General features: G+C 32.2%; 1 protein-coding gene across 1 annotated transcript in view; it reads left to right on the forward strand.

Moving 5' to 3' along the window:
* Nucleotides 1-25,340, forward strand: part of LOC114875743 (voltage-dependent T-type calcium channel subunit alpha-1G) — a 123,965-nt gene that overhangs the window by 16,606 nt on the left and 82,019 nt on the right. Inside the window, 2 exon segments of the mRNA XM_046286656.1 lie at nt 15,161-15,272; nt 19,087-19,220. Coding sequence (XP_046142612.1) covers nt 15,161-15,272; nt 19,087-19,220 — 246 coding nt within the window.

The following is a 25,340-nucleotide window of genomic DNA, read 5'->3' on the forward strand; positions in this document are numbered from 1 at the left end:
ATGGATCGTTAGATAGGCGGAAGTAATCGATGACACGCGTTCAACTTACTATACGACGTCTTGTTCCAACTAAGCCTTGAAAAATTTCAATACTCGAGTAATTCGGGTAATTTCGAATACGGATTTGAAATTCAAATCATTCGAGTACTCGAATATTCATCGGCAGAATCAAAGGCAAGCTACGTGGTACGATAAATATGCGAGAGAGGATTTATTGCATTTCAATATTCGAATATTTGAATTATTCGAATTACTCGAAAAAATTGAATATTTGAATATACATCGACAAAATTAAAGGCAAATCATGGTTCTCGATAAATACACGTGAGAGGATTTATTGTATTCAAGTATTCAAATATTTGAATTATCCGAATCATCTGAATTATTCGAAAATTTGAATACTCATCAGGTGAATTAAAGGCAAACCACGGTGCTCGATAAATACACATGAGAAGGTTTAGGCTATTCAAGTATTCAATTAATTGAATTATCTGAATTATTCGAATATTTGAATATTCATCGGCAAAATTAAAGGCAAACCATGGTTCTCGATAAATACACGTGAGAGGATTTATTGTATTCAAGTATTCAAATATTTGAATTATCCGAATCATCTAAATTATTCGAATATTTAAATACTCATCAGGAGAATTAAAGGGACCACGGTGCTCGATAAATACACGCGAGGGGATTTATTGCATTCAAGTAGTCAAATATTCGAATTACTCGAATCTTCTAAATTATTCAAATATTTGAATACTTATCCATAGGATCAAAGGCAAACCACGAGTCTCGATAAGTACATTTGAAAGGACTTACTGTGTTCGAATATTTAAATTATCCATAGTATTGGAATTATTCGAATTCTGAACTTGAATCTATTAGTATTCGAATTTTTATTCTATTTCATATTTTAAAAATATAAATCTATTTTATTGCTATCGAGTGTGATATTTGACCAATTCTTCATAAACATTTTTTTTAACCCTGAACTTTCTTTGTTATACAGTATGAATTGGAAAGCAATTTTTTTTCTCACATTGGTGTTCATTTCTTACGATTGGATATACATATGCACGTAGAGGAAGCGGAATTTTTCGAGATTACAGGAACATACGGTATAAGGAGGAATAAAGGAAAGTAAGTCAATGTAAAGGTGGATTTTCACGGAGATTTAGGTCTCCAGGCTCACGGAGTTCGTTGGATCGATCGGCCATATCGCGAGAACAGTAAATTCGAAAGGAGTTATAAACTCTGATTGACGTCCCTGACATTTTCCTCGGCTTTGTACCGCGCATCTTGACGAGAGACCGTACAACAACTAATTTTCGTATTTTCACAGATGTGAAATGAAATTCTTCAAAGATTTAATGAAAAATATATAAAAATAATTTGATTTTCTTATTTCTTGACGATTCTATTCAGTACCATGTAAAAAATAATTCATTTTTGCAAATTATTTGTAGGAACTAAATTAGTAGAAAAAAGGATGGTATTATATTTCTCTTCCTAGTAATTTAGCCTCTTTGGCAATTTTCATATTATAACAAAAGCTTCTCGCAATAAAATTCAGTTAAACTGTTTTCTTTTCAGATTACTTTATTAGTTCAGGTGCATCTTAAGTAAACTTTAAAGCAGTTTAAATTATGAATCAGCTTTTAAGGAGAAATATAATACTGGGGCGTCATATTGTTCCTCTTTTTTTCTCATTTATACTTTCATGCTTCACCTATAAGTTTTGAACTCATATCTGAATACCAATTTGAAACAGCAAATATAGTCAAGATTAATCTTCCCTATCAATGTAAAAGTAAAAAAGTTTAATTATATCTTTTTTATCTTAGAATTTTTTAATACATGAATAGCCAAATTACAGAGATTAACTGTTTGTATTTAATAACATTAATAAAAAAGAGGGCATATGTAATAGCACGATACCACCATTAATGAATTTATAATATATGTTTGAAATTACAAGAAGGAAATTATGTTTGTTGAAATTGTCTTAAGTGATTTATGTCAAAACAAGTTATTTAGTTCTACCCTTTTGGCTAACAATGAATACTATCTGAATTTTCTTTTCAGATAGAATTCTTGATATCCTTTCTAATTGAAGCTTCTATCACCCCTTTTATCTTATTAATTATAATAATTCTAATTTACATAATTCATATCTGTTCACAAAGAGATATTGATAACTGATATGATAGAATATGTCGTTTTTCAATTAATTCTTCGCATATGTTATACATATGTTACACAAAACAATATTTTATGAAGTTCTTGTATTCTTAAAATAAATTTTGTTTTATACAATATCGAAATTGTAGTGTTATACAATTTTTCTTTATATAAATTCCAAAAATAATACCTTTCGAAATTAAAAAAGAACTATGTAGAGAAGCTATGTATGTATGATAAAATAATTTTATCATTTGAAAAAAATTATTTAAATGTAAGACCTGTTTAATTTTGGATTACAACATGAAGGGGTGAAGATTTTTCATTTAAAAAAAAATACCCAGGATTCTGCAATAATGGAATAATGAAATTAGTTAACTGTTAATAAGAGTTTAAAGAATTACATAAAAATTATTTTGATTACATATGTATATACGTACTATACTTATTTTGAAAAATGTTATACACTTTCAAAAATTTATTTCACAAAACATCAACCTAATATATTGTTAAGAGTATCGCTTTCTTCTTCGTACAGTCTCTGTTAGATTCAGGTTACTCAGACCCTTATCCAATCCCTTCGATTCGTTTATCCACACACGTATCTTCCTGGGTTACGTATTGGCAGAATCATCCTGGATAAAGACACTGGCCTGAATGTTTGCAGGTGTGAAGGATAAAAGTTATCGATGTCAGTGTTCTCGGCGAAAGTGTTACAAATCCAGCGTGTTTCCCTCTTTGTGTTAACAGTTCACGAGGCTATAAAATGTCGAGATTATAGAGTAGGATAGACGTACTTCTGCCAACGTATTTCTTACCAATCTTTTTAGATTTGAATATATAATTTGCTGATTATTTTATCAAATGCAAAATGCATTTAACACATTGAATTAGTAGCATAACTAGGGAGAAAGGGGTTAAAAGTGTCAGTTGATTCTTTATTAACAACTAAAAACCTGTTTTTTTTTTTTTATTAAATACCAGAATATTTTTAGACATTTTAAAAAAGATTGGAAATAAACAGAAATGAAGAATATTAATGAGATATTAAAAAAATTTATTTACAATTATGGTTGCATTAAATGTATTAAATGTTGCAATGAAAGTGGCCATCTGTAAGACATATTATAATACTAATTATTAATATAATGGGTTAATTTTCAAATTTAATCTTTTAACTTGTTACTTTACATTATTTTCTGAAAATAACAGGGATGGTATGTTATGTGAGATGCTCAAATTTTATGTATCATGGTAAGGTCAAATTTGACCTTGTCAAAATTAAATCTCTAAGTTTTATACTGAAACGTGCATAGCAGTATAGACTATTTAAAGAATTATTTATTACTATTTAATGTAAGAAACACTTCAACCCTTCTTTGCATGATTTCTTTTTTAAATCTGAAAAGAAATAGATATAGTTAAAATATTTTTCAGTATTATATAAAACAAAATTAATAATTACAAATAATTAAAAAATACAAGGATTTCGTAGCATATTGTTTTATGTAGCAATAGAATATAACGAAGAGTTAACAAATATATAAAAATAAAAATAAATTAAGGATTAATTTTTATCTGGACAATTAGAGTTATTTGTGATCTATAAATGTAAATATGAGATTTTGATAAAGAGTAGATACAGTTTGATCACAGGATAAATTTTTAAAAATACTCAGAACTTTTCGATAAGTTAGTGAATTATATTCAGAATGAAATAAATGAAAATTGGGTGCCTGAATTCATCGGTTTCACCTTGACCGAACAAGGGTTGAGCACCTCGAACAGCGCGTGTAAGACATTTACCCTCTGTCATATTTTGTCATCCGCTTAAGCGTTTCAAAAAACACACCACCCTTCTTTTTGTGGACTATAATATATCCTATTGTTCTAATGCTTGATCCTGTTTTATTAGGTCATCCTTTATATTCGTGTCGTTTTTCACGCTCATATTGACAATAAAATATTGAATTTATGTTTGGAGTTATTGTTATTTTTTGAGTGAAAATAATATGGCACAAAGTTTTTTGCTTTTTGTCAAAATATTATATAATTTATAGAAACTTATTTCTCACAATTTTTATTGCCTAGGTACGTGTTTGTAGAAACAAATCTATCTGTTAATTTGAAATAAATTGAATGAAATATTTCAGAAAAGTGATTCCCAAAAATTGTTGCGAAATTCATTAACAAAAATTTTATGAACACTTATCAGATTTGTTCAAAAGTTTGTTCTTATGGTAACGTCCTACCAGATGGGTAAATTGATGTTGCCGTTAATTTGTAGAAAAAAGTGATCCAGTAATGGAAAATATGAAAAGGGTTGAAAGAAAATGAGAAGGCGGCTCCCGCTACTTACTCATGTCACCGTTGGCTGTCATCGCTGCCCCGAGGTTTATCTTCGGGCCATACCGTGACACCCTAAACCTCCAAAGTATTTCAGGGATAGACCTGAGTTAGACTTTCTTTAGTTAGATTATCCAAACTTGTGAACAGCTAACTTCGACGCCCCTTTGTCCAGAATTAGCATAGAAATTCTGTCTTCTCAAATACAGTAGATTCTCGTTATATTACCACGTGATTTGACTATCACATAGATTTCCAATTATACCAGTACGTCTATCAAAATGAGAGTTTGGAAGCTTGCAAAATTTTCCACTTTTACTGCCCCATTTATAGCAATATAACGAAAGTCTTGATTTTAGTACTTTAATTATTTATCAGTTACAATTTTAAATATTATATACTTGAAAGCAAAACCATCTATGACAATAATTATATTAATAGTTTATATTAATAATTAAAGTTATTGTAATTTTTTAGAAATAAATCTTCCATTTTTTTTAAGCTATATTAATTCGTCAATTTGATATACAGAGTGAGTCACGAAAAACAGAACACCTAAATATCTCTGTTAATGAAGATAAAAAAAATGTTAGAGAGGAAAGTTATACTGTTTAAGAGGGCAAATATAAGGGGGGATAATAAACAAAAAGTATGTTTTCACGGTGTTTTGGAGGTCATTGTTGGTTTTTTGAATGGAACTATATATTTTTGACTTCATTGCGCAGTAGCTAATTTCAAGACGAATATAATGGTATAGGATACTATGACCTTGAAATTACTTCCAGAAGACCTTGAAAAAAATATCAATCAACAGATTTTTTTTATATTATCATATTTTCTCCCTTGTTCCCATCGAATATTTTTTCCTGTCTTATTAACAGGATTTTCGAGATTCACCCTATATAGATTAATAATATTACCTATTAGAAAAACCTATTAGGACCGGATTAACATTTCTAGGGCCCCAGGGCTACCAAACCTCCGAGGACCCCCTTGATAAACTTGGCCCAAAAATTGAAATTTATTCTAAATAAAATTGAATAACATTTACTCTCAAAGAAAAAGGGTAACAGTAAAAAAAATTTGACATAGGGAATAGAAAACTTATAACGACGCCCGATGCAAAGTGGGGGCCCGATATTATAGCCCCTCTCAGACTTTTCCCATAATCCGTCGCTGATAAAGGGTTAAACGCATAGCGATTCTTCTGTCACTCGCGATTACAGTGGACATTAGTATCCACAGGTCGTTTTCACGGACGACAAAAGACTTAAGAACAAAGGGTTCCAGGAAACAATTGCTGCCCGAGGAATCACCTCTTTTTTACAGTCTGTGTGTTCCTACTACCCGTCTGTCCAAATTTACTTTTCTCCGACTTGGTTCAACCGAAATGTACATAATTCACCGTGTGCACGTTCAATTATAAATAACGTCGTCGACTCGTGACATCCCGGTTGGTTTGACCGAATTTTTGCATTGTGCAACCCTCTGTGTTTGATGTCGCTCGGTAGGCTTTTGTTCCAGTTTGTTTTCCGGCTGCGTTGCTTCGCCGCGTACACAGAGACAGAGGGGGCTTCGGCAAACTGTTGCTCGCGTTTTTATTCGAGCATTGTGACATCCGCGATTTAACAAACCTTTTCGCAAGGTCTGCAGCCGTTAGCTTTTGCATCCGAGACGCGTGGCAAGATTCGAGGGTTACACGGAGGAGAGAGAGCCTGGCGGAGGCCGGCAGTTTATTGATCGGACACACTCCGCATGTTTGTGGAAAGTAGATAACGCGGCAGGTTTCTCGCGATTTGTTCGAGCAAACTTCTCGTCCAGTTCCGTTTGACCTTCGTTTTAAATCAGCTGCCTCGTAAATCCGACTGTGAAAACTAACTATGACGACGCTATCCGACGAATTAATGAGCTGTAGATAATTTATTAGCTCGTTTCAGAAGGAGCTGCGCATTTTCTTCGCTTGCTTTCTCACTCGTTCCAACGCTGTTTCCAGTATGCGTGTTCCGTCTTCATAAATTCTTAACACTTCAAGAGTGGTCGCTGAGTCAATCGTGACCGGAACCATGAAACGCGTATGTACCCTCGATTGCAATCTAGGCTTTCTCTAGTGAAGAAATTTTGATTCGGAGGGAATTTAGAAAAAACCTAACTTAGATGTGCATTACATAAAGGTCCTTTGTTCAAAAGTTTGAATACCTATTATTTTAGGTAATCTAGTTTCGTAGTTATAGATATGTGTCAAGATTGACCCAATTGCAGTTCGGAGATTAGTATTTGAAAATTTTGTATTTGAATATTATTGAGTATTTATGAACAACCCTTAGGTTATAGAATGGTTGTCAATTTTATAAATATAAATATAAATGGTTTTAAAATTTTAAAATATAGAAGTATAGAGATATAGAGATATAGAGATATAGAGATATAGAGATATAGAGATATAGAGATATAGAGATATAGAGATATAGAGATATAGAAATATAGAAATTTGGCAATCTAAAAGTATAGAGATTTTAAATTTCCTGAAAATCTGTCATTCTATACTTTAAAAAAATCTTATTTTACTGAACACAATCATGTTAAGTAATATTCCATTTCATAGATGGAACACTTAATTCAATTTCGATGGAACATTTGAATATTTGGCCAATTGAATGGTGTCGTGCAATCAAACATCGGTACTTATGTTGTTAACCTCTCGTTGGCAATTAATGTCGAAGCTGATGGATCGGTACCACGACGATGTACACTCTCCTGTTATTAGAGGCGAAGGACAGTTGATCGAGTTATACGTGTAAAGAACCAATAGAATCGATAACTCCTATTGCAGACAGAATTGGGAGCAATTCGGCTAAAATTCAATAATCACTGCTATTTTAACTGTTCGGTACTTATGGATAATTGGTTATTAGGAAGAGATCATTTCTGAAGATAATTGCAAATTGTAATTAGTTTGTAGGAAGATTACTTTTATTAATCATAATTGTACGTATATTTCTTAATTATAAATTACTTAGTATTATAATATAAGAGATGGGATGGTAACACAAACACTGTCGTGAGTATAGTTTTAATTGCCATACACAAAACAGGCTGCGAGGAGAAGAAAATAGTTCCAAGGTCGTGGACGAATTTTGAAAAAAAAAAAGAAAAAAAATACAGGAATTATTATATTATGAGATGTGAAAGACTGAACGCATAATTATTAGTTTCAATATTAATAAACTGTTATTTCACATAAATGTTAAAGTAATAAGTACTAGTTACACATTTAATTTAGTACGTGTTTACAAGTACAACTCACGCAAGGAATTATGGATAGCCTTTCCTGCAAGTAGACGAGATTGAGAATCCCTCTCCACTGGACAGTTACTATGAGTTTTACTATCCAGTGGACACGCACCCTAAGTGTAGCAGGAGAAGCTTCCCACCAGTTGCCTTGGTTTCTGGGGAACCTAGGAACCTCAGGAGGGCTTAGGGAAAGCCTAATCTATATAAAAGCTCCTATCCTAGCACATAAAGAGCATGGACAAAAGAAACTAAGGGAAGCCTAAACTTCATACGACTATACACTTGGGTGCAACGTAGGCTTTCTTTAATTAAGGGGGGTAACTTGATTATGGTTTCTTTGGGAACCTTTTGGTCGTCCCTGCAATCTCCCCAAACTAAAGGTCAATAGTGAGAGACTCCTCTTTTTATGCTTACTCTTAGTCAAAGGAAGCCTTCGTTGCATTTGAGTATCAAGCAACACTAGTCTTACCTATGGAAAGAGAAGGGATCAGGGAAGAAAGCATCAGCAGTGGAAAGCCCTACTAGTGAAAGGTCTTACTAGTAAAACGCCCCACTAGTGGAAGGTCTCCACCACTGAAAGGCTCCACTAATTGAAGACCAGACAGCCTCACTAACCACTAGTGACTAGTGGAAGGCCCCACTAGTAGACAGCCTCACTAGCCACTAGTGACTAGAGGAAGCTTCCACTAGTAGAAAACCCTACCAGTGGGAAGCCCTAAGTGGAAGGCTGCATTAGTGAAAGGCCCCACCAGTGGAAGGCCCTACCAATGGAAGCCCCCACCAGTGGAAACCCCCACCAGTGGAAGCCCCCACCAGTGGAAGGTCCTACCAGTGGAAGCCCCCACCAGTGGAAGCCCCCACCAACGAAAACCCCAGCAGTGAAGGGCCCCACTAATGGAAGGTCTCACTAGTAGACAGCTCCAGTGGTGGAAGGTTCCACTAGTAGGAACCCCCACCAATAGAAGATCCCACCAGTAAAGGGCTCCACCAATCGAAGATCTGACTAGTAGACAGCTCCTACTACTGGAAGGTCTCATTAGTAGAAATCCCCGCTACTGAAAGGCCCCCACCACTAAAAGATTCCACTAGTGAAGGGCCCCACGGGTAGAAAAGGCTACCGTGCTCAGTAATGTACACTAAATATAACACCATGTATAAAAACAGCTTTCTTACAATAGGATTATTATATCAAGATTCCTACGAGTTACTCAATCTCTCGTTCAATATTTCAATGATAAATATCTGACGTAAATCACGGACAGTGTCCGCCTACAAATTATTTAGCGGCGTTCCGGATTTTATCAAGATTTATTTTCCAACCGGTAGAACGAATAGCTTCCCCTATGTAACGCGTCAGATCTAATTCATTTGATGTATATATCCGTGAAAGTCAGAGCTGGAAAACTGCCTAGCCTATTGGAAATTTATGTCCGGAGTTCCGTCACATTTCCAATCAGTATTAGTTCTACTTTGGCACTATTTGTTGTAAACATCAAGTATTTATCTTTTCAATTAATTAGTAATTTATCAGATACGTTGAATTATCCCCATAAAAATTGTACATACATATATGTATACTATCGCTAAATAGATGCTAAGGACATTTATTAAATTTCACTTGACAAAATTTATGAAGTCGTTCAGAGAGTAGAGGCTCATAAAATATATGGCTGTCAACAGCAGGAATTGAACCCAAGTCCGCTGACAATTCTATTATTATTTGGGCTTGAAGGTCCTACATTTGATTATCCTGCTGTGCCATTCATCTTTCTCTCACTTGCACCTAGCCTCTTTCACTGCTATATGCTTTTGTTTCGAGATACATCTTTCATATAAAATGAGCTCGTAGGCGTCTATTTTTCTTTTCACTGAAAATCTCACTAATTTTTATTTTTTTTAAGTTACGTCATGGTTATTGTGTACAGACGAGCCATGTGGTTAATGGCGTACATATTTCTTTTTACCTCTGACTAGCATCCAAATTGTAAGAATTCGTGAAAAACAGATGTTTGAATTGTTTTTTAATACAAAAATTTGAAAATTATCAGTATTGTACAATTTTAGTTAGTCTTAATAATAATGGTAAATTTTTCTGGTTTCGGGTATAGTTTATTACTTCGTAGCCATTTACATGTGCTTTGATCATTAAGCTTCTGCATTAGGTGCTCGATAATTCCCCATTAGGAATGGCTGGTGCTTACACGCATTATTCATACACACGTGTGCTTGGCTCTCTTGCCTAGATAGCCAATAAACAGCTGTGTCACATAAACAAATTAATAATTAATAATGAATGTATAATTGTGCCACAGAAACGAAAGTATTATGGAGAAGGCGTGCATGCAATTGATGTTCGAAAATTCTCCGTTTCCTAGAAGTGCCCCTTTCTAGAACCCCTTTCTTTGGACATGGTTTCTTGTAGTAAGCCTCAGGGCTGTTTCCCTACTGTAAAAATATTTCCTTAAGGTTTGTATCTGCTACGTATATCAATTAAATCTCCCACTTTTCGCTCTGTTTATAGTAATTCTTTCTTTCCACGACTTGGAATGTAGTTTAGGGAATTTGGTAAATTCTTCACGGGTTAGTTTATTAATATCTTCTGCGTCTGTCTTTGATCATTTGATTATCCTAAAGGTATACAGTATCGTTCATAAATTTCTGGACACCTCGTGAACTCAGATAAAGTGTTAAATATACAACACTTTTCTAATACAATTTAAAAAGTACGTACACATGAAACTCGAAAATACTTAGGCGATTCTAACATTCTTTTTCGCTTGTAAGTATTTGACAAAGACAGAGGCATTTTTATAGAAAAAAATTAAGCAATATCTTAATTTCATTTTCAAATTTTTTTTTCTTTTTCTGGTTCTTTATGATTAATACAGTAAATTCTGTGTAAACTTTACTCTTTCATTTTTGTCAGAGTTTGGCATTATATCAAATAATTTTTTAACACAAATTTCGACTAAAACGAAGATATTTAAGAATATGAAGTAAATTACTTATTCGAATAAAGTTTTATCTTGAATAATGAAAATAATTTAAAATTCAATTAGTTATTTGAAAATAACAGAAATTTTCAAATAATTTGGTTTTATTCGAGTTTTATATACAAAGATCTGTAAATAAATTATCATTCGAAGCAAAAATCATTTCTGATTTTTAAATATTTTCATTTTATTCAAAATATATATCAAAAGATGATATAATGCCCAACTCTGATTTTGATGTATTTTATGATTATATTAAGAATTATGACTTTTCCTTTGTATACTTCAATGCTATTGTTACATTCTCTTCATTCTTTAGTTAAAATATCGTTAACATTTTTCGAAGTGTATTTCGAATTTTTATACACTTCTCTCATTATTATTTTATATTGTTAATAAACATGTTATCGATTTCAGGTTTATTACTGTTTTGGAATTATTTCTGTTTTGATTGCTATTAGGAATTTTGAAAACTGTTCTCGATTTTCAATTTTATTGATTAAGTTTACAAGCCATAGTTGTAAATTTTTATCCAATGTGTGTTTTTAATCATTTCTGTTAGTTTTTCTGTGATTACACAGCGTTCTGTTTCAAATTGTAAAAAAGTCATAGAGAAAAATTTTACACTGTTTGCTAAGCTGTTTTTTCAGAAGTGCATCGATGCACTTGCAAAATACAAACACACGTGTTTTTTTAATGGAATTGCATATTTATTTTCCGTAGATTGGTTTTTTGGGATACTTTGAATAGAAAGAGTATTAGATTGCAATATTAAAAAAATAAATGTTTAATATAAATATTTAAAAAATGCTTGATAGATATTTACATTAGAATAGTGGAGCCACTTTACATTAATGTTTTCTTTAGAGAATCCTATCATCTTCGATGCTGTAGTATATCATTACATTATAGGTGCTGAATTTTAAACGTTTCCTACTACATCCGCAAAATATTGAAGTTATGGAACGTTTGCTAAGTATAAGCTTTGCATCGTTAGGTAGCTTAGAAGGTTGTTAACAGCATGAAATGAGTTTTGTGTACTCTGTACACAGAGTGATCTGGTAATCCCCTCGAATTACACCCGATTGACAACACGCAGCTCATCTCAAAACTAGGTCTAGCTTACCAGTGATCCTATTTTAGTAAAGGTGCCTTTATCTAAAATACTCCAGAAGTGCACCATAATAAAGAATGATAATAGGGAAATGCATATAGATAATTTCAAAAATTGATACCATTAACAACAGTGAAAAAAAATCATATAAAATATTACAAATTGTTGTGCTTCCTTGTCTAAAGGAAATATTGCAAATTATTCCAAATTATCACAAAGTGTTACAAAATATTACAAATTATTGTATTACAGGAGCGTTTATTTCATTTAACCCTTGGACGGCGGACCATGGAGAGAGCCCCAATTTTCATTTTCTAAATTTTACACGATTCCTTTAAAAATTATTCTTCCAATATATGAAATTTTTTCGTTTTAATCTTAGATTAATATCCTTGCAGATGTTTTGTAAGTTTGAGTCACGATTGACCCAGACTTCGCAGTTCAAGGGTTAAATATCATTTTACCGAATTAATAAGAGCAAACAAATTGGAAGGAATAAATTTTTAATTTTATATAAATTTTCAACAATTATAATTATATCAACAAGTATCAAAACATGCTTATTGCTATTTGAAAAATTTACAAAATCCCTAATTGCAAAGTCCCCTAATCCAAAGATACGACACCCATATTGTCACCTTTTATGAAAACAAAAAGATATAAATAAATAATAGACACTTATAGGCATTCTTAATGAAGCTAGCAGATCTAGCCCATCCCCTAAGAAGAATTCTATTTACGCCAATGCATGGGGCTCGTTTCTAGATATTTTTATAAAAAGATTCGGTGATTGCAAGTGAAATACCACTCGAACCTTTATCTGATGTTAAGTAAAGTTTAAGTTACACATCGAGGAGAAGAGTGTTTAGGTAATAGTCACTTGGCAACGGTGATCGATTCGTAAGATTACACTTGTACCCTGTCCATCGATCGATGCTTCATTGACGACACGATGGTGAAATGTTGTAACAGGAGTTACATGTGGTACGACAGAGGGTGGTGATAATGATTTCAACTAGTCTCAAGGGTATAAGATATATCTATCTACATGCGGTCGGTTATTGACAGCAATAGAGCAATTGTGGAACAGAAATAAAAAGGGAATGATTAGTTAGAGTTGATGTGTTAATTAAATGTTAGAGTGAAAAAAATGACAGGCTATTGTACCACACAACGTGTTATTATTTTGTAATTGGATTACTGTATCCTTAATTTTAGCTCAATTATGGTGGAATAGATATTCGTTCAGCCTTTTGTTTTTCTTACACAAGGTGATTCAGCTAATTTATTTCATCTAACTATTAGAATTAAGATGATAAGATGTTAATACTTTTTTATTTGGAACTGAATATTCCTTCAAATTCTAACATAAAAAATAAAGTTGATCTTGAAAATTTTGAAATTCCTCTATATACAGAAAAATTTGACACTCCATCTTCTGTTCTCTTAGAAATTGTATACAATTTTTTTTTATTGGATGCATAATTTAAAATTTATTTGAGGTGTGCAAGTTAAGTGAATCACCCTGTATAGAATGCTTTCTTACTGATTTGTTATGGGGTAGCATAGTATCATAAAGTTACTATAATCTTAATTATTAATATTACAGTATAATGATTAAGTTACTAATTTTTTTTTATTGTAAGTGAATTATTGTATTGGTCACTTTATTTAATCCTAATTAAACTATACCATTATATTTAACTAACCATTTCTATTTTTAATCCAAAAATTTTTAAAAATGCATACCTATGGTATTAAATACCTCGATTAATATCAATATTAAAGTACAATGTTTAAATTGTTAATATTATATTTAGAAAAAAGGAAATGATAATAAAACATTCATCTATGAAGTTAGGCCAAAAAAAATATGTTACGAAGTACCATGTGTATCTCGTGTTCTTATAAAGGTTAAACAAAAAATTGTCAAATAAATAGATTGTTTATGTAAGTCCTATTTCTTGAATCTAAATCTATTGGATTTTCATTTGTATAGGCACTTGAGATCTATTGTACACAATGCCTATAGAAAAGGTTCAAGTACTGCAACACAGAATTCAACAAGGTGTTCAATAACTTCGAGTAACACTAGAAAACATTAAGAGTGTGGAATAAATGACAAGACGTATACAGGTGTACATACACTGAAATCGAGGGTATGTAAGTATATGTACGTAGTCATTCTGAGTATCTTCAGTGAAGATAATAATCACATACGAACTGATATAATACAAAACTTTTTTAACAACTGGATGTTGAAAAAGACAGCAGAGTTCAAAAATTTTTTAGTGTTTCTATTATTCTGTTCACTTTCCGTGTTTCAATCTTTTATTTTTATTCTAAAATTTTAAATATCTCATAAAGGGTTGATTTTTTAACATTACATCCCAATACTTTGCAGGAAAACAGCAAATATGCAATTTTGTGAAAAGTAAAAAGAAAATTCAAATGCACTTTTTTTACACAGAACTATATTCCTTTCTTAAACACAGATCTGATATTTCTAGTTTCTTATGTATAAAATATCTTACTTTTGAATTAAAAATATTTCACAAGTTTAATATTGTTGACCTATGTTAACAAAAATATACAATTTAGTTTAAAAAAAGCAAAGGTCAGTGTGAAGTTTTAAAAGCTGAGATACTTACATCATCGTGGCCTAATTTTTCTTCGAAAGCGTTTTTTTTTCATCTCTATAAATAACAAAATAATTAAGACTAGCAGAGTTAGCTGTAATACTCTATATTTTATTGTTAGTAGAATCCTGGTTCTGTTAATGGATTTTATTGGAATGTTCCAATTTTGTATTTTCCTCTCTATTACTGGAACTTCATTTCTTTTTAATGGAATTTTATAATAATATTCTAGATTTATATTCTTGCTACATTTTAGTGGAGTTCTAAACTTTTTTATCAAAATTTTATTATAACATCTCAATTTTATGTTTCTGTTATATTTCAGTGGAGCCCTGATTATGTTAATGAATTTTATTGAATGTTAAAATTTTCAAATTTCAGAATCCCAGAATTTTTGAGTTTTCGAACAATGGAATCTAGAATTTTTTAATTTTAGAATCCCAGAATTTTGGAATTCTGAAATTTCGGAGTTTTCGAATTTTTTACTTATATTAATTTCTTGTATAAAAATAAATTAATTATACTATTTTTTTGAGAAAAGTATTATTATAGGCAAAAACATTTGGAGAAAGTATTTTCCTTAACACAGTTATCACGTGGTTCGAAAGAGTGAGCATGATGGTAATTCTTTTGAACTGTATCACACTCGGTATGTACCAACCGTGTGTCGACGACCAATGTGTAACAAACCGCTGTAAAATATTGCAAGTACGTATACATATTTTCAAATGTGTTAGACATGTGGAGATTAAATAGTTATATCATGTTTTTTCCTGCATGCACAACGTGAAATTTTAATTACATCAAAGAGAATAAGCTTGCCATTTCACGTGAACGATTTGAAGCTCTCACTGATAAAATCTCTCTGCTTATGCTATCACATATGAGCAATTGTGTTAAGTTATTTTAATTAATGGTACGGTTTAATTACCAAGTCGTACAGATGGCGAATAAAAGTCAGAGTTTGCAAATTTATCCACATGTATTCACGTTTCGGATCTAATTTAATGTTTATTTTGCGTGTAACATCGAAAATATAATATTTCTCATTAAAAATTAGTGGATAAAATGTACAATGATAACAAAAATTGAAATTTGACAATAGTACCTATTCGTATTGTTTCTGATATTACAAAAAACAATTATTCTTTAACTGATTAATGTTTTCTTGGATTATAATATTCAATAATATTTTGTTCCTAATATAATATTTATTTAATTAGTTACACAGGTACAAGATAACCTTTTGATATAAACATAACAATGCTGTTTATCTGATGTTGACAAGTGCATACAAATTGGAATATATATCAACTTCATTTATTAAATATATTCGAATAATCGGTATTTTGAAAGATTATAATATGCCACGAATGATATTTTTTGAGTAGGTAAATATTACAGATTTAAAAATCCTTTTATCCCTTTTTCAGATGTATAGCTTTCTGAAGTATTATTTTATTATTATTATTTCATTTAATTATTATTATTCTGGACATTATTTCGCTTAATAATACGTAGAATTTATCGAATTGGTAAGTGCAGACAAATCTGTTTTGCAATGTTTAAAAATATAATAAAATAATAAAGAAATACATAGACCTTCAAATAATTGTATTTGCATGCATTATAGTGTACTTAGATAATCTTACATAATCTGAAAAAGGGTTAAGTGACATGCTATACCTTTCGCCGTTACTATTATAACAATAATGATTGTTTACATAATCTTTACAATATATGTATTAGGTGGCGATTTTTTATTAGGTAGAAAATGTAATTATTGAAGAATTACTTTTTATGATTTTAAATAATCCGTAGAATAATTTACAATTACAAAATTTAAATGGTAAACGATATAAGTATTTTTGCACGAATATTCTTTAATGATATTTCGTAAATCATATGATGAATTTTTTTTATTACTTTTTTATTTCTATATTCCTATAAATTTATATATAGATTTTTATTCATTGCATAGAAATGTACTTCTAGATAATTCCTTTTTTAAAAATTCCTATTTAATTCCATGTGCCAACATTGAAACAACATATGAATATCACGACGACAGAAATGGTGACTTTCAGAATGAACCAAGTCATCAACGAAATGTCGAACTACTTCAGCATTTCCGAAATTGTCTGCCAAAAAGACTATGTTACATGGAACAAAAATTACTACCGTCTAAAAGTTTACATTAGTGTAACTAGGATTGTTGTCTCCGAATATTACAATTTTCTAACTCCCAGTTATAATATTGTTCACTATAAACTAGTCGATGAGATTTTGTTCATAATTAAATAGTTTTCCATGAATATTAATAAAAAAAGTAAAAAATTTTAAAAATATTTTCTGACCAACACGTGTAGTTAAATGTTTGGCTGGTAGTATATGTAAATGAAAATTTAACAGAGTCTTTGTAAAGTATATGTACTGCGTGTAATAAGATTACATACTGCAATTCTATTGACCTTTACCAAGTCGGCAATACGACAAAGAGTCTAACGTATCATGCAGCAATATTACATTTTGTCGTGAATTCCATGGTTTTCTGATCAATTTCTAGTTCAAGTGTCTCATTTGTTGACCGTGTCAATCTGTAGTACCAGCTTGGCCTGGTTAAAGGTAGTTCATAATACAAACCCCATGCATGTACCACCAGATATACACACAGGAGTAGAGTGAACTGTACAATAATTGGCACTTTAAGCTAAAGTTCTACTTTAACCCTTTAGGGACGGAGCATTCTTAAACTTGCACAGAATATTATTAATTTAAATTAAAGGAAGTAATAATTCCATCCTTCAAAGCATATATTATAAAACTTTGCTGTCAATATTTATAATTGAGTTTGTATCAGGAATATAACTCAGTATGTACGAAGTTATAAATTATTATCCCAATTATGTTTAGACACGCATATGCGTCAATCGTCCGCAAAGGGTTGAAGAATCAAATGTATTTTCTCATCGTTAGTACTTACAGTAGACGAGGATTCGGAATTAACTGCTCTTTCGGCCAGTTTTCAGAGGCTACGCCCCTTTCCTCCCACCACTCGTCATGCCCAGCGCGAGGGCCCTCATGCGCGTGCCGTATGAACTTTTCAGGATGCATTGGGGCTATACTCGTATCCATAGGTTTACACATCACCAATGGAGTACGATTCATACGGCACGCGCCTGATATGACCCATGTCTCTACTGACAATGAGTAGACCCACGTTTTTAGATCTCCAGAGGCGGGCAATCCAGAAAACGGTCAAATACCGCGAGCCAATAACATCTGGTATCCTTGCAGCTCTTATGTTTAATTTTTTGTTATGGCCGTTCTGTGGAAAGACCGCACCTGAGGGTCCTTAAGAAGCGTCTAAGCTGGGCAAAAAGGTTCTAGTAGGCCCTACTAAGTAGGCTATCTTCCTCATCCCAGGGTATTAGCCGATTCTTTCTTACCAATATCGTTCAGATTAGACTATTAGGTCCGTGCCTGCCAAGGAGGCTATTTTCCTCTTCTTCGATCTTCGGTCTGGGTCCATCCCTCCTTTCAACTTACGAAGCTTGAACGCTCCATGTGATCCAAGGGGTGATTATCTCGCAGGTATTTAGTGCGAGTCTACTGTAGATAGGTGTCACATCATTACGCAGGTGTGGATGTGAAATCAAGTGGGTGTGGTGGAGGTAGCTGAGTAGGAGGGGAGTAAAGGCCATGCGGCCTGTAGGCCAGCCAGAGGAAAGTGTGATATTATCAGAGCCGGCGCAGGGGGAGGGGTCAGGCAATCGTCCAGGGCGCTAGATCTGCAGGGGGCGCCGCAGCCCGGTGTCCCTAGTTATATTCGTTTAGATTAGTAAAGCTGCTAAGTAGTTTAACAATTTTTACAATCTAACTACAGATTCATCGTTTCATATTATTACCTTGTCTTTTTTTCTTAAAAATTTTGGGCCCCTGAATGGATGCCACGATAATCTTGCGCAGGGCGCTAATATTGCTAAAACCGGCACTGGGTATTATGGCTTCCCTGATAATTTTCATATCACACATTTTTACCGTCAAATTTTCACCTTCTATCACAAATAATTTTATTAGTTTAAATTATGAAAAGGAATATAAAACTAGGGGGCCATATTAGCACCCTCTTTTTTACCATTTTACTGCATTTTATGGTATTAAATGACTCTGTAATATCTTATATTGAATATTTTAAATGAATGAAGTTGATGTTTCAATTTGTATGTCTAAAAATGTTTTCAAACGAACTTCTTTTGACGTTAGAATTGGAAGTTCGTGGTTGCCTAAGGACGAAACAAAATCTTAACGTCATGACACGGTGGTTTGATTAATCGTACTGTTTGTCTTGCTTTTCACGTCGGCTATTGCACATAGAGTGGAAAAGGGAAGTAAACACGAGAAACCAACAACCGTTGTTGATCGGTAATGGAACTTGCTTCGAGTGTCCTCGATCAATTACACTCGATTTAGCTTAAGTGTCCTTTAGCCTAATCAAGCGATGTTATGTTCACGTCCACAGATGTTCGACGACATAATTTTTGCCTTCTTTTCCTTGGAAATGACAATCAAAATGGTCGCGATGGGGATATACGGCAAAGGGACTTACCTCGCTGACTCGTGGAACAGATTGGACTTCTTCATTGTGGCTGCTGGGTGAGTGCACTCTTTAATTATTTTTTCATTCCTACAACTCTTAAAACACTTCCACTAATTCTACACAAAAATTCTATTTTTAAAATTTATAATTTCCATCATTTGTATTTTGAACGAGTACAATTGTGGTTACTGCAGATTTCTGGGGGTCCGAGGGTATCAAACTTTTGAGAGCACCCTTGGTTGACAAACTTGGCCCAAACATTGAAATTTATTTTGAATACACTTAAATAATATTTAATCGTAAAGAAAAAAGGCGGTAGTAAAAGACTTTGAGACTTTTAGTTTTCTCGTGTTTACGTTAAAATTACCATGTATAAAAGTGTAAAGATATTCTTGGAACTATTGACTCTGCTATAGACTTCATAATTATGTACTTTTAGCTAGTGATTCATGAATTCCTGCTGGCTTTATTTCGATTTTCAGCTGATCAATTGCTATAACTACGTCTATAAATACAAACGTGTAAGTACATATTATGCTAGGCTTCCCAGTCGTTCCATTTTTTGACAAAATGTCCTCGTGTCCTGAATTTATGCTAAGTGTCCAACCTTTTACGTATTTTTCCTGATTTTAATTTAAAAACCGGCAATTTTGTGACATACTTACGTTATAAAAGTTGTCATCTATAATTCTCTCAGTAATTCTTTTATAAAATTATGAAAGTAGTTAATTCTATAAAATAAACGACTATCAAAGTGTTGGAGTGGATTTGTAATTATTGGATGCAAAAAATAATTCAAAGTGTGTCATTAGAAAATATTTTCTTTGCCTAATCGCAAAAGTTTGAGCTCGCGTCAGAATTACTGGCTATGAAAGTGTAAAGATATTGTTGGAACTACTGACTTCGCTATAGACTTTATAATTACGCGCTTCTAACTGCTGGTTCATGAATTCTTGCTAACCTTATATTGACTTCCAGCTGGTAAACTCCAAACTCTAAACGCAAACGCATAGATTAATACCTATACCAAAGACTACTACTCAAGACAGATTTCATGAGAAACGAAATCCTAAATGAGCCACCCCTTTACAAAATTGATTAACTCCACAAAAAAAAGTAAGGAAAATTAATAAAATATAAAAAGTTAAGTGCTATGTTAATCAATTGAGTGCTATGGTACTAAAATTTTAACAGATTCAAAAAGTGGTCTTTGAACGGCTCAAATAACAAAGGGGTTCTTTTTAACCATTTATGCATTCATAATGCATCCCAACTATGACAAAAAAAATCATTTTTATGCAAAGGTGTAATCATAATTGTCCAATAGGAGGGTCAAACAAATTTTTGGTCGCATCTTATAAGTATCGTCACAATATAGTAAACTCTCGCTATATTGCCGGTTACGGGACTTGGTAATATAAAAAGAGCTTCTTTCATGCGACGCTTGACACTTGTGTAAAAATTCGGATGGAGGGGTACTTGATTAATCAGTAATATAAAGAGTGGCACTATAGCGAGAGTCTAATGTATTAAACTTAATTTTCTTTAGTATTTTTTTTTTATTTTGCTTCTTAGTTTATCGTGATCAGTAATAAAAGTAGTTCTATACTGTAAACAATATTAGCTATTAAATTTGAAACCAAGATTAATGAAATAAGCAAGGAACAAAAGTGAACGATAATGGGCAATATTACAGGCTATGGGGATCGTAATGCAATTATGTGAAATAGAGGAAAATGGAACAACGTGGTGTATCTAATCTAATGGTAAAAAAAGACTTCATATTATCGTAAATATTTGTAAAACAGTATAAATATTGCTTTCAAATCCCACATCGTGGTAGTAAAAAATTTAAACAAATATTTTTCATAATTTCTGTTAAAGCGCTTATTTTGAATGAAATACACAACTACCCTTATTTATATTTCAACCAGTCGCATTGATTCTACAACAGACTGTGTACAGCAAATATTTTGTTGTGTTCGAATTACACGAATATACGTATTTTGATGTTGATTAATACAACGTCCTAACTAAGAGGATCAATATCATGTTGGTAGTTTCGATAATTAATAGACCGAGAAGTTGCTGCAACTTGAAATTCAAAATCACCGTTTTCATTCATATGATTGGCATAATATCCAGAGGCTTGATTTTACACAAATACAATTCACATGTATTGTGAAATATACAAATATAAAAAATATGCTTTCTGTTTTTCTATTAATATTAAAATTACAATGTGGAGGTTATTACTATTAATATTAAAATTGCAATGTGGAAGTTATTACTACTGATATTAAAATTACAATGTGGAGGTTATTGGATAAGCTCCAATTTTGCTATGAGAAATTTTCCTATTTTTCTATTGGAAATTCTCCTATTTCCCTATTAAAGATTTATTTATTTTTCTATTGAAAATTTATATAAATATACTTTTCCACTAAAAACTGTCCTATTTACCAGTTGGAAATTGTTCTATTTTTCTATTGCACATTTAGAACATTTTGCAGTTGACAATTTTCTTGTTTACTTGTTAGAAATTTATTTATTTATTTATTACAAACTTTTCGTACTTTTTTCCAAAAATTGGAAATATTTTCATATTGAAAATTATGAAATGTGAAAAATTGGAATGAAAATGAAAAGGAGCTCCATTATTCATTATTATATAAATTTCCATAATTTTTTAATATTTTCAAAGTGTAAGCATCTTCATTATAAACTCTATTTCTGAAAAATAAATGTACGCAATAGTTATTAGAAACAAAATACAAGATCTTTTGAAATGAGGACGTGACTTTTGGGTCAGCCTGTATTATATTTCTGGAGAAAGAAATGAAATAACGCTTTTGATACACCTAATATAACACGTGAAATTGCAGTCTGCCGTATGAATTTCAGCGAACAAGATATTATGGAAATGTTGATCGATCGAAAGCAAACCGAACTGCTGTAACCTGTATTCGAGACAAACCGAACGCGTTAGTTATAAAGCGCTTTTCATTTCCATACAGCGCTGGGTAGAGTCGCGTTAAGGTTTCGGTTAAAACTGTCGATACCGCAACCGTGAACGGTGAAAACTGTTGCACCGAGAGCTGCCTGCGAAATTGAGTTCGCCAAATTGAACGGCGCGTTGCGAATAAAGTTAAATGCCTGAATTTCGCAAAAATACGATTCCACAGTTTGCGAAACCGGTGAACGATAATGCTTATTTCATTTTACGTGTACGAACTATACACATTGTTCCGATAATAGAATAAATGGAAAAATTATCAACTAGAATTTGAGGAGGGATTCCTTAGAAATTTGGAATTGGGGAATTTTTTAATTTTTTAAGTTTGGAATTTTGAAAATCTGAAATTCTGAAATTTTAAAATGATGAGAGGATTAGTCCTCATTTTTGGGGATGGGGCTAGGTCCCTTCAAAATTTATTAATTTTGGAATCTTAAAATTTTAGAACAGTGAAAGGGCTAGTTCTTATTATTATTTTTTTTTTGAGGAGGTATCTCTTGGAAATTCTGGAATTTTGTAGTTTCGGAATTAGAGAATTTTTTAATTCTTTAATTTTGGAATTTTGTAATCTCATAATTGTAGAGTCCTCATTTTTTATTGTTGGAATTTTGTAACTTCAAAATTTTAAAAAGGTGAGAGGGCTATTCCTCTTTTTGTGGGGAGTCAGGACTGTTTCATTCCCTACATATTTACGCTTATGACTAAACTGCGATCTGACGATTAATGAGATGTAAATTGCAGTAATTAAGACTTTCAAAGTATACTGTTTCTTTTTTACTAAAAAAAAAGCATATGCCATATTGTCCCAAAATATCGTAAGCTGAATTATTTTTTAGTGGCCCACAAATTAAAGTAATTAAAAATTTTCTAATCGTAAGATATTTTAAATTCAGAACTGAAATATTTCTTTCAACAATTCTTAGTATCTCATGAATAAAATTATTAGTTACCACCTGCCCGTAATTTATTATCTGTCACCGAATGAGAATTGTAACAGTGCCTTAGCCCCGTTATTCCTCAGACTTCAGACTCTCTGATGTTCTTTTAATTCCCAAGATTAAAAATCATCTTATAGATGGTCGTTTTCATACAATTGAAAACATTCGAAAGCCCGTGACAGAGCAAGTGAACATTCTAAAGGAGGGAGACTTTTAATATTGCTTCAAGAACTTGGAAAAACGTCTTCACCGGTGTATAACTTCCCAAGGGAATGACTTTAAGAGTGATCACTTTGATTCTGAAAAATATTACATAGATTAACTCTTATACACAGGGTGAACCATTTAAACGAGAACGCTTAAATATCTCTATTATTTATTAGTTTGTGGAAATAATGCTCAGGACAAAGTTGTATTATTTTAAAGGGCGCATCTAACAGTAAGATTAATTTTTGCCGAAGGATTTTGATAATTAACCAAGGCCCAGCTCGGAAAAACCCTCACCGACACTTTGGGTCTGGTTTTCGTCTTTTTCTCTTTTATGGCCTTCTTTTTGCCTTTAAAAATATAAACTACTCTAAGTCCTAAACTACGATACTACAATTACAATGTTGTTCATATTAGGTGTCGTTGGGGTTGCTTCCCTATATCTGCATAATCATCAAGACTTTTTCCAAAAAATGATAAATAATAAAGATATTTATAGGAGTCTTCATTTAAATAAAAAGTTACTTGCATCCCTTTGATTTCCCATATCATAGATAGTAGGTATTTAATGTACACAATCATGTTGCAAGAAATTTTATTTCGAATTAAAAAAGAACGCTACGAATACGATATTACTATCCTATATACAGGGTAGTTCGTAACTGGTGGTACAATATAATACAGGGTGTTTCTACAAAAAAAATTAGTCGAGAAGAATAGAATTAAATTTCTTCATCCGATGCTTCGTTTTCGAGAAAATCAGCTTGAAAGATTTATCTAGCATATAGATTTAAGTAAGTAAGACTTGATTTACCAGTCTTATTTCGTAGTTGTCTATACTACTCTCAATGCTTATGTTTTTATATATTTTTATTATCATGAAGAGCATTGAAATTTTGTTACTTTAGGAACTATTGGAAATGTTTTCCATCATTTTAATGCATAGTTGATTTTTAAACATATACTGCTCGGTGAAACATAGAGTTGACTTTCTCGAAAACAAAGCGTCGGACAAAAACATCTGATTTCTTTTCCGACTTATTTTTTTTCTCTTATAATGCTCTATACCCGATTATACCACCAATTACGAACTACCCTATATACTTTGAACTATAAATCAGCAATCACACGCATTGAATTCATTTTTTATGACTTCCGTCATAAAATACAATTTTGAAATGGTGGCTGGTACATTTAGCCTACAATGTACAGTAAAGAAAGAATTCCGGTCATTGTTCGTTTCTCTGAAACCGACTGGATCGAAACAAAGGTTTGATTTTTTTCTCCCTTTGTAGTAGTTCCTCTACGAAGTTCGATACGTGTAGAATGGCAAGTTGAAGATCAAAGGGTGCGAGTGAAAAAGTAGATGAAAGTGGGCGTACAAGTTTTGTTGCCAAATGTTCCGGATGATATTGACCAGACCTGCGCAAAACCTTGAAGAAAAATTGTAACGCGTGAACGCAATTTAATTTGTTGAATTTTGTTTGGGAAAAGATATTTTGTTTAATTTGCACAACTTGGGGTGTTTTGTTGAATTTAATTGTAATAAAAGTTTATTTTGTATGATTTGTACAACTTAGTGTAGGATGGGTGTTGTAAGTCATGAAATGTAAAATTTATAATGGTGTGCCCCACTTTTCTATCGAAGATTTAACTTCGCTTGCTTTACCTTTGTGAAATTGACTGTAAGTGAAGAATGTTATAAATGATTATGGAATATGATTCGAGGGCGGCTGGAGACACGCGAGTGTTTGATTGATTGATATTTTTCCCTCGATTTTGAGGGCGGCATTATCTAGGGGGCTAACGGCCCCTTTCTGCCCAACGAAATGTGTGCCTTTTTTTTCAAATCTTGTCTACCTTTAGGCTTTTTAACATTACTTCCTAATATAATTATATTTGTGCCAATACTCTTCTCTTATTTTCTATTCATACATTTTCACTTATTTTCGTTATTCATTTTCGTTATCCCCGCTATTCATTGCCAACAGCACATGGTAATCCATCTTTTGGTG

This window comes from Osmia bicornis, chromosome 8, assembly GCF_907164935.1.
Source record: "Osmia bicornis bicornis chromosome 8, iOsmBic2.1, whole genome shotgun sequence".
NCBI classification, from domain to species: Eukaryota; Metazoa; Arthropoda; class Insecta; order Hymenoptera; family Megachilidae; genus Osmia; species Osmia bicornis.